Source organism: Aquila chrysaetos, chromosome 9, assembly GCF_900496995.4.
Source record: "Aquila chrysaetos chrysaetos chromosome 9, bAquChr1.4, whole genome shotgun sequence".
NCBI classification, from domain to species: Eukaryota; Metazoa; Chordata; class Aves; order Accipitriformes; family Accipitridae; genus Aquila; species Aquila chrysaetos.
Window position 1 is genome coordinate 22,569,732 of NC_044012.1, and position 10,729 is coordinate 22,580,460.

The 10,729-nt window shown below is 53.2% G+C and overlaps 1 protein-coding gene across 5 annotated transcripts in view; it reads left to right on the top strand.

The window, feature by feature from the left end:
* Window positions 1–10,620, top strand: part of PLEKHG4 (pleckstrin homology and RhoGEF domain containing G4) — a 100,043-nt gene extending 89,423 nt beyond the window's left edge. For 2 of the 5 annotated variants that reach the window (XM_041126013.1, XM_030024961.1), the window contains exons 15-22: window positions 1,638–1,887; window positions 2,620–2,709; window positions 3,048–3,272; window positions 4,179–4,349; window positions 4,804–5,017; window positions 5,543–5,659; window positions 5,746–6,009; window positions 6,595–10,620. In XM_041126013.1, the coding sequence (XP_040981947.1) occupies window positions 1,638–1,887; window positions 2,620–2,709; window positions 3,048–3,272; window positions 4,179–4,349; window positions 4,804–5,017; window positions 5,543–5,659; window positions 5,746–6,009; window positions 6,595–6,923 (1,660 nt within the window). In that variant the 3' untranslated portion in view covers window positions 6,924–10,620. The remainder of the gene's footprint in view (window positions 1–1,637; window positions 1,888–2,619; window positions 2,710–3,047; window positions 3,273–4,178; window positions 4,350–4,803; window positions 5,018–5,542; window positions 5,660–5,745; window positions 6,010–6,594) is intronic. The other 3 variants (XM_041126015.1, XM_041126016.1, XM_041126014.1) reach the window with 3 other exon arrangements.
* Window positions 10,621–10,729: the final 109 nt, after the last annotated feature.

Here is a 10,729-nt window from a genome sequence, read left to right on the forward strand (position 1 = left end):
GCAAAGATGTGAAGAGCTCTGCAGTGACAGTTAACTTTGGCAGTGGGTACAGGGCAGATGGAGATGTAGCTCCAGCTTCCCTGCACACACATGTGGCACTGAGTGGGCCCACAGGGATGTCTCCACATAGCCTGGCACCTCCGTCTGGGGGGAGGCAGGGAAATGGGATCTGTTGCTCTTCCCCCACAGCATGGTTCTTCCGTAAGAGGGCAAAGAGCAGTTCCCAGGCAGGAGAGGATGGAGTCTGAACATTGCTGGCATTGGAGGATGAGGGTTTGCAGAAACATAGTATTCAGGGACCTGGTAAACCAGTGGTTACAGTGGGGGGGTCTGCAGTGGGAAAGCAGAAGCATAGTGCATCATGCTGCACACTTTTGGGGAGCGCTGTACCCAGACAGGTAGGGAGGCATTTCCAGTACTCTGTGACAGCTGCTTCATAGGTAAGAGGGTGTTTGTGTTTGCCCTTTGGGGCTGAGATCTCTGTTTGTGTGGCCAACAGCTGGCTTTTGTTCTCTTCTTTTCCTTCTCTGTCCTTAAGAATCTCAACTTTGTTGTAGTACTGCAACGTGGCTAGGACATGGAGAGCCCGGGGATGTGAGCTGTTCTTCAAAGGGGATCACCAGGCAGGTCTTTAAGCTGCTCTCATTGGAAAAGATTTAAAAAAAGAAAAATTTTTTAAATGGTGGTAGAGGTGAGAAACGAGTGCTGGATGCAGGGGGACCACAAAGCTCCTCCACTGCTTCTGCTCTGAATGGGATGGCTGGTAACAGTGAAATCCTCTGGAAGGGGTCTCTGATAGCCCAGCGCAGCATATGTCAGGAAAGTTTATGGCAGGGGATGAACACCAGCAGACAGGAGCCTAACTGCTTTGCTTCTCAATGGAGCAATGCAGCAGCCCTCCCGTCCATGGGTGCTAAGGCAATCGTACAATCGTACTGTTCAGTCCACTGAACAGCCAGGAGTTGGCTTGGGGGAAAGCTGAGAGGCAGGGAATGCAGGCACACATTTAGAGTAGTTATGTTTGGTGCTGCACTGCCTCGCAGTGGAAATGTCGAGTATCTAAGAGCAATCCTTTGAGACGTGCAGAGCAACCCATGCTAGGAGCTGCTGTTTGCTGATGAAGTGATATGAGGTTTGTTTCCCACTCTTATTTTTACTGGGACAAGCCCAACAGCACCTGCTTATGTTCTCCCAGGGTCACCATTGCCTCCCACAGCATCCAGTCATCAGGCTGACTCCTCACAGAAGTTATCGTGACTTCTGCTGTCCCTGTTGTGTCAGGAATGCAGCTGTTTGCGGAGCAGCCTGTTGTGTCCGGAGCAGGGGCTGGGTGGGCCCAGGTGTGTGTGTCCTGCTGGGGTTGGGTCAGGACCACAGCCAACCTGGGTCTCGCCCTTCCTGAACAGAAAAGCCAGCAGAGTTCCTTGGATCAGCCACGAGCTTTTCAGTGTTCAGGGCCAGAGCTATCACAGGCAGTTGTGAATCTGAGCTTGGATGGTGCTAAAGGATCATCTCATTCCCGTGTTGGGTCTCGGGGAGAGGTTCTCTAGGGATAGTCCAGTGCTTTGCAGGCACTCTGACTGCTGTAGCCCTTCTGCATCGTGGTTCCCTTCAAGGCTGAGTGTTTCCTATTGCAGCAAGCTGCGGCACATCATTGATGAGATGGTAACCACGGAACGGGAATACGTGAGGTCGCTTTGCTACATCATCGATAGCTACTTCCCTGAGATGGAGCGCCTCGACCTCCCCCAGGACCTGCGTGGGAAACGCAGTGTCATTTTTGGGAACCTGGAGAAACTCTATGACTTCCACAGCCAGTACTTCCTGCGAGAGCTTGAGAGCTGCTGCAACCACCCGCTGCGGGTCAGCCACTGCTTCCTCCGACATGTAAGGCATCAGCACCTTCCCCCTGGGGTTGGGCTCCTCCGGACACATGCTTGGCTCCTATGCCCAGCAGTGCCTATACGTTTAGCTGCTCACCTGCGTGTTAGTGGGCTGTGGCCCTTTTTGGGAGGGGAAGGACTACCCTGTGCTGGGTTGATTTGTCCCCTGCCAGCTCAAATGCTAGGCTGGAGTGGGATGGCTCTGCGAGGCTGGGCCCAGGCAGCAGCGGATGCTTTTTGCCTTTCCTGTTGCTCTTTGCTACTAAGAGACACTGCCAGGGAAGCAAAATGTCTGTTCCTTAAAGACCACCTGCTTCTGCAGGGGTATCCCTTACCCTGTCTTCTGTCTGTAGTGTCAGTGTGGAATGACTTCAGGGAATGGAGAGGTACAGACCTGCTTGTTGAAGAGGGCTGCTAGGGAGAAGCACAGGGCACCAGTCTTAAGCTCAGCTGCCCTATGCGTGTTTGCTGCTACCAGGTGAATGGTATCTGTTGGGGTACAAAAGGCGCAAGGGCTAACAGGACAGTGGATTGAAAAGTCTTTGCTACTGTAGGAGTAGGAAGACAAGAACATTCCCTGGCTCTTAATGAACTTGAAGCAAAGTCATTCCTGGTTCATAGGAGGCTCTGGTGCAGCCTGAGAGAGGCAGAAGTACTTGAGTAACCAACCCGGGGGCATGGCTGTCACTGTGTCCTGGATGTGCATTGGTCTCATGCGGGGACCTCTTTTTTGCAGAAAGACCAGTTTGGGATGTACGCATTGTATAGCAAGAACAAGCCAAAGTCTGACTCGCTGCTGGCCAGCCATGGGAATACCTTCTTCAAGGTAAATTCCACTGTCTGCATCATGATTACTCCTGGTGTTTGGGTCACTGATCTGTTTAAACAAGCCCACCTTTCCTGCTTGAGGGGAATGTTCAGCACTACCTCTGCTTTCCTGGCACAGCTCTCTGCACAAGTGTATGTTGGGGGACAGGGGCAGAGATGTGGTGAGTACTTTGGAAAGGAGCCCAGCACACAGCAGCATTGGTCCTATGGCCTTGCGTTTCCCTGCAGGGCGAACAGAGTACCCTAGTCAGGAAAGCTATGGGTGTCAGTGCCTGCCTGGGGGCACAGGGCTCTCCATGGGAAGCTGCTGCCTTCACTCTCTGCTGCATTTCTCAGTTCAAACAGGTGCAGCTTGGAGATAAGATGGACCTGGCCTCCTACCTGCTGAAACCTATCCAGCGGATGAGCAAATACGCCCTGCTCCTGAAGGACCTGATCAAGGAGTGCAGTGAGGCACAAGAGCAGGAGCTGGGCTACCTCCGTGCAGCTGAGGAGATGGTGAAGTTTCAGCTCCGGCACGGAAATGACCTGCTGGCCATGGATGCCATCCGTGACTGTGATGTACGTTCCAGTGTCCTCCCCAGCCCGGGGGGGCTGAGCCACACTTCTTCCCCTTCTCTAGACTTGGGGTCTTTGGATCGTATGGTGAGCCTCCCCTCAAATTCCCAGAGTGATCAGGGTGCCGTCTGCCAGTACAGCATAGCGGGACTACTGAGGCACAGAGCAGGGTCTCCTTGATTCTCTAGGACAGACAGCCTGGATGCTGTTACTTGAGCTGGGTGAGCTGCATGTCATAAACACGCACCCAGGTGCTTACTGAGGTGACGTGAGGGAGCCTGGCAGCACTTGCAGATGGTGTCCTGCAGGCTGCCTCAGGCCCTTCAGTCTCTTTTGAGCTGGTGATAAGAGGGTCAGGCAGTTTGCAAGAAGGAATTCAAACTGATGCTGATGCCAGGGGTAGGCCATAATCAGCTAGGTGGGACTGGAAGGAGAGGCATGCAAAGTGCAGCACTGGAGGAGGAGAAACCACAGGGCTCAGGGTGGAGGAAGATGGATCTGGAGCAGGAAGAACTGAGGGACTGGTCTTCTGACCCAGATGAGCTCCCGGCAGTCTGATAGGACTCCTTTCCTCTTCAGCTCTCTTCTTTCCCCCAAGAGAAAGCTCTGGCTGCTGCCTCCAGTTGCCACCACAGAGGTTTGTCACAGATCTGCACAGGGTGACAGGAGAGGGTCATCTGTGGATTATGCCTAGGAGAAAGGTGCAGCTCTTCCCTGAGTTCTGGGCCAGTTGTTTCAGCCTGATGTGGCCTCTAGAAGAGCCACGCAGCCCCACCTCTTCAAGAGCCCTCCTAAGATGACAGGTAGCTGCCACTTCTTCACGACCTGGGCTACAGCCATATGGGACCCTGCTCTCTAAGTCTAGACCTGATTCTGCTGGGGTCTTACCAGGATGTTCCCTGTGTCCAGGTGAACCTGAAGGAGCAGGGGCAGCTGGTGCGGCAGGATGAGTTCACCATCTGGCTGGGCCGTAGGAAGTGCCAGCGACACGTCTTCCTCTTTGAGGACCTGATCCTGTTCAGCAAGCCCAAGAGGATCGAGGGTGGCTTTGATGTGTATATCTACAAGCGCTCCTTCAAGGTACGGGCAGCCCTGCAGCTCCCTCCTGTGCAGGAGGTGTCCGTGGCTGGTTTCCCCATGGACACATGGCTCTGAAATGGGGAGCAGGAGCACCTTCAGCAGAAGGGCTCCTCCCACCACTGCTAAGCCTTCTCCAAGCTATGCAGTGAAGCCAGAAGGAAATACTTCACACATTAATGCCTGGGCCCCCTCCATGCTGTGAGACATGGGGACGGAGTGTGAGGGAATGGCAGCGTGTGTGCGGCAGGGAGGTGGTGCTGACTGTGGATGAAGCACTGGGAATTGCTTGGACTGTGTCTGTCCAGATAGTACCTGCTCCTGTCCAGGCCCTCAGGCTCCTTCCTGTTGGGTCTGCTGAGCTGGAGGCAGTCCTGGCACAGGGTGCAGGCAGGGTTTAACCTTTCTGCTCCTGGTGGAGCCCTAGTTGATGCTTTGCTCTTCCTTTTTCTGGCAGACTGCAGACATTGGTCTGACGGAGAACTCTGGAGACAGTGGCCTGCGCTTTGAGATCTGGTTCCGAAGGCGGAAGTCCAGTGACACCTACATCCTCCAGGCCAGCTCAGCTGAGACTAAGCAGGCCTGGACCAGTGACATTGCCAAGATCCTGTGGCAGCAGGCAGCCCGCAATAAAGGTGTGATTCCTTCCCGGGGCGTCTGTGCCGCAAAAGGTGCGGGAGGCCTGTTCAGCTCATGCTGTCCTGAGTAGGTTTGGAGCCTGTTACCAGGCAGCTCTGTGTGGCGAGCAGCTGTGTGCCAGCATGCAGCCTCAGGAGCATGTGCTGGGCTTGGCTGGGCATGTCCCTTTCCTGTCCCTCATCCCCAAGGAAGATACTAGCACAGGGTTCCCTGCCCTGTGAGTGTGGGCTGTGCTCCTGAATGGCTCCCTGTTCTCCCCACTGTCTAGGCCACTGCTGGAGTGGCAGCTGTCTGGCTGAGTCCCTCCTCTCCGCCCCAGGCTTCCCGCTTGGCAGGACTCTCGTAGGTGGCATGGCACTGAGCTACTTGGCCAGAGCAGGGCATGATTGCTTGTCTGTGGAGACTCCTCAGGACTGGGGAGCGAGGGGAGAACAGATCTAATCTCAGTAGTTCAGGAGCAGCCTGGCCCAGAAGTGCTCTGGCCTGGGGCTGCACAGTGCCTGTGGGGAGGGTTGGGTCAACCTCACAAACGTGGCTGTGGGTCTCTTCCTCTCCAGAAATCCGTATGCAGGAGATGGTCTCCATGGGTGTGGGCAACAAGCCATTCCTCGATATCAAACCTAGCGAGGCAGCTATCAATGACCGTGCTATCGATTACATCATGAAAGGAAGAGGTAAGTGCCAGCCATGCCTGCCCCCTTGCTCCACGTGAGCTAGGCAGGACTGGTGCTCAGGGCTTCTTTGGTACGTTTTCTGGCAGGCGCCAGGACCAGAGCATCAATCGCGGTGTCTCTGTTTGACCATTCCAACCCGTACAAGAGGACACAAGCGCAGCTCTCCACTGGCAGCACCCCTGCTGCATACAGCCCTTCCTCCTCTTCCCTGCTGGGGCCCCTCAACCTCCACATGTACCTGGACCAGGCTCTGCTGCCAGGCGTCCTGGCCCCCAGCCGCCCCTTTGACATTGGCACCTGCATCGAGGAAGACGAGCTGGAGCACGAGACAAGCAGCCAGCCATCACTGAGTACGTACGAGCCCCACTGTTCTGTAATGCACCCTGGGATGTGCGGGCTCATCCCCACACCTTGCTCTGCGCTGTGTGGTCAGGCCAGGCTCACTGGGGTCGTGGCAGTCCCTGTCTCATACCCAGACCGGGGCAAAAAGGGCCCTGCCCTTCCATGCCAGCTCTGTCCCAGCTTTCGTGGAGGGAGTTAGCTCAGATACAGGGATTAGTAAAGCACCCACTGATCTGCAGCTGTGCCTGTGGCAGGCTTGGTGCTGTATGCTGGGGCTGCTGCGGCCTTGGAGGCCAGTGCTCATGTCTCTGTCCCTCTGGTACGAGGCGCTCTGTCCCTTGCTCTTGCCAGCCTGGTCCGGTGACCCCTTGGCTTCCCCTGTGTGAACTTCCCTGGCCACTCTATACTGATCTCCAGCATCATTTGCTACACTTCCTCAGGTTATTTTGTTGCCTATGGCTTTAAAGAGGCCCAGACAGGAGTGTGGCTTATCTGTGGGCTTGTGTGGCCAGTGCCCCTGCAGACAGATACATTGTCAAGTGTATGTAGGCCAAATTCATCATCATCAGAGTGACCTTCCTCTCTTCCCCCAGCAACAGAGAGCTCGGAGTCATCGCACTGCATGTCAGGCAGTGGCTCCAGTGGCTCCGACAGTGGCTGTGTCTCCAGCATCCCACAAGAAAGCTTCTGTGAAGACGTGGGCTCACCCCCCTACACGCCCCTAGGCTCACAACACAGCTCTGCGATGGAGGAGAAACCCAGGTTCACAAACAGCCAGTACATTTCTGCTGTAAGTGCAAGTGGCCAAAATACTCTCTTCGCTTTGCCTGTTCCTGCAGCTGCCTCCCCGGTTCAAGCCGCTGCCTCTCATGGGGGGACTGAAGATGCTGCTTTTGGGCTAGGGGTCACTGTGGGGAAGTGACCTTTCCTCTTGCAGAGATTCGCCTCCTCTGGAGCAGGCGAAAGCCCCTCTGCTGTGAGAGCCTCCCCTGTGGTGGCCAAGACCCCCGAGGAGATGCTCTGGAAAGGACCTGCAGTGCTGGAGGATGCACCAGGAGGGGATGCTGCACACACAGGAGCTATAATGCTGTCATGGGCCAGGGTACATAAGTAACCTCCTGGGACAGATGGAGCTCTGCTGCAGATGCTGCTAAGCTCCTTTTCTGGGAGGTTTGGGCGCCTGTCGCTCTGAGATGCCAGTGTGTCTCCTCTTAACGTTCCTGAGAGTTCTCGGCTGCTTCCCTTCCCACTAGATTGTGTCCTGATGCTGTTGTCCTCTAACCCTGTACTAATGCTGGCTTCTCTCCTCCGCAGAAAGCAGGCCAGGTCACCATAAGTCCCTCGACAATAGTGTGAGCCCCTCTGCACACGTATACCGCCTAAGGAAGTGGAGTTGCTGTAAGTAGCCCCTGAAGGGGATTTTCCAGCAGCTCTGAGTGCTCGTCAGGTTTGTCAGTAGCTCTGAGTCAGAAGGGCCTCAGCCTCTGCTTCTCGATGAGAAGTTTTCCACGTGATTTTCTGACCGGTCTCTGGGGCTCTGATTCATCTACTTAGAGGAGACCAGCTCCCACAGAGCCAGCTCCCATAGAGCCATTGCCTTCCACAGCCAGTCTGACGCCTCCCTGGTTTGAAGAAGCAGAAGCAAAACAAGCCAAGTCACTTTCAGGTAGCAGAGGCTCGAGCACCACCTAGTCATCGGTGTTCAGATGAGCTTCTTTCCTCTGAATGCTGCCCAGCTGTCTAACCACTAATCTGTTTCTTGTGGCTGTTTGCCGAAATCCTGCTCTTTGTTAGTCCCTTTGAACTGCCTTGGGGAATCCACAGTATTCTCCCCCCTGCTGAATTTATCCCACAGTTTCCTTTGAACCTCCAAAGGAAACTGCACATCACCAGGCAGAGGAACCTGCTAGGTGATGGTCAGGATGTCCCAAGGGAGCTGGAGGATGCCTTGTCTGCAAGGAAACTGGTGTTGAACTGAGGAGGGGTGAGCCCTGGCAAGACTTGCAGCCAACTGGGGCTTCCTGTGTGGGTGGCAGCCCTTGGGAAGTCATGTCACGGCCCACCCAAACTGGCCTGCTTCTGGCTCAGCTTTTTCCTCTCTGGCCTTAGGCCTGAGCCTCCCTTTCCCCAGGGAGCAAAGGGGTAGGAATGTGAGAGAGGCAGGACTAGGGCTTGAAGAGTCAAGGCCCAGGGTGGTAGATGGCTCATGGGTTTGGCACTGTGGGGGTGTTAACAAGCACGTGAGCCCACGGCTTGTGATCTGCAGGTACAGGAGTTCATAACCAGCTGAACAGCACCAGCCAAGGTTAAAATTTAAGATCCAGAGCCCCTTCTGGCAGGGGGGGACAGTCAGAGACAAGACTTATTGAAGTGGGCTCAGAAGCAGTGGGGTTTGCTGGCCCGCTGCTGCTGGGACAGCAGCACGTAGCCTTTGGGTGAGTCCTGAGGTGCAGAGGCAGCCCTCCGCATGGGGGAAGAGCTGCGCTTCTCCTGCGAGGCTCTTCCAGTAAAGCGTTCTTTCCCCACCAAAATGCAGCTCTGACAAACAGTGGTTTTCAAGCCTTTTGCAAAATCGCTGCTGGCCAGGACAGAACGACCTGCCATGTCACAGGAGTGCAGCCAGTCTAACCCATTGCACGGTGCTGTGTTCCAGGTTTGATTGCCATTTCAAACTCCCTGAAGACCCCAGGCCTCTGACCAGCAGAAGGAGACAGTCTTCACTCGCGAAGATAGAGAGAGAGAGAGAGAGATTTTTTTTTTTTTTACACATAATCAGCCTCTTTCAAACAGCCCAAAACCTGACCTCTGGCTGGGGTGAAGTCCCAAGAAGGTTTCTGTCAACTACACGTAATAGATTTGGTGTTGGATCGGACCTTGGGCATTCAAAATTTGTTAGCCCTATATTTATGAGTAATAAGTAACATAACAGTTTGGGAAAAAAAGTATTATTTTTAAAGCTATGAGCTGTACAGATTTTTGTTACGAGTGACTCTGTTACTATTTGTTCTGTAAGCTGCACATTTTATAAAGTTTTTGGAAGGGCATGAAGAGAAACTGAGGTATTTAAGAGAAGTAGTGTAACTTTCTGTTTCAGGGTTATATTGACCTGGAGCTTAAGATTTAACGTCCTTCCTTATGTTCTAAATATGTCTATCATAGCAATAATTTATTTTCTTGGCTTAACACTTCTGTTTTAATAAAAGCAATTTCATTGTTACAGTGAATCGTTTCTTCAGATGATTCTACCAGTGCCTCACTGCTGAGCTTATCTCTGTCTTAACCACCTGTCAGCTCTTCCCCTCTCCCCATGCAATTTCTGCACTAACCAACTGCCAGCTAAACCCTGTAAATCCCGAGTGCGTTCCCCAGGAGAAGGGGAAGATCCCCAGGTGGAGACTTCCCAGACACCAGTGGGAAGGCTGAGGCAGAGCAGGGAGTCGTCCACAGAGCAGCCAGCAGAGACCTGGCAGGGCATGAAGAAGAGTGAGCTGTCTGCCAGAGGTCAGGAGGTACAAGTCTCCAAAGTTCCTGCCTTTAATTTAAGCCAGTTACCCGGCATAGCTGCTGTCCCAGCAGCAAGTCTCCCTCTGTCTCCCTGCTGGGTCAGGTTCCAGTGGCAGTGTTCAAACTCCAGCATGCCTTGTCCCAGTGGCCAGGCTGTGACCCAGGCTTTGGGGTGACAGGGGCTGGCTGCTTGCTTTGCCTCAGGGGTACTTCAGTCCCACTGTCGTGGCTTGTTTGAGGAGCTTTGGGTGGCGGCGGCATGCGAGACCAACACGTTTGGAGTGTTAATGGGTTGACTATAACGCTGACCCTTAAATGCGTGGTGTCTGAAGGAGCACAACGTCACTGGAGGACAAATGTGCCCTGTGTTCTAAGGTGGCCTATTCCTGAGTAACATCAAAGCTCAGGGCATGGCTGTGACAACCTCTCCCTGTTCTTGGAGGAAAGGAGAAGTAGCATTTTTTGGAAACCATAGTTAGTTGCTGCCAAGCCTTCTGTTTACTCCTGGTTTATGAAGTGTTGTAAATTGGGCTCCCCCAGGTGTGTGAGCAGTGGTGTCACATCCAGCCTGAGAAGAAGATGGAGCAGTAACTTATTTTAACTGCAGTTTTTTCCTCGTAGCTGCTGGGGCAGGGGAGCTGCTGGGCCCTTGACAGGGCTTGTGCTGTAGTCTCATACCTACCCGAGTTACCCTCAACGTACCGACCATGTTCCTTCAAGTTTGGGAATTCCTGTACTGTACATAAAACACTTGTTTATTTTTAATAAGCTGGATGTTCTTTAAACCTTGTTCTTTTTTTAGACAGCAAAGAGAACACAGGTTGACACCTTTATACAAAATGGCGTGGGAAACAGTTGCACAGGGAAGATTTTAGAAGTTACTGTTTTGAAATAATTGCTGAGTTAATGCAAGATTTTGGGGCTGTCAGGACAGCAATAGCTCGTGTCACGAGGGAGAGTATTTACTAATGCAACAAGAGGAACATGAAACTTGCTGAATTTCTCCGTTTCGAAGGTTTCTGCATTGCTGGAAAAACCTTTAGTAATGTTTACCTGACACTGTTTTTTCAGGGTTTGATTGATTTGTCTAATAAAAGTTATTTTCTTTATATGAATCGTGTTTGCATTGTATCTTGATTTCTGGGCTGCAGAAGAGGAAGTGGGCATGTGCCAAGAAGAGCAGTTGTTGGCTTCTCCCATGATGAGAAGCATCAGCTCTCTGGA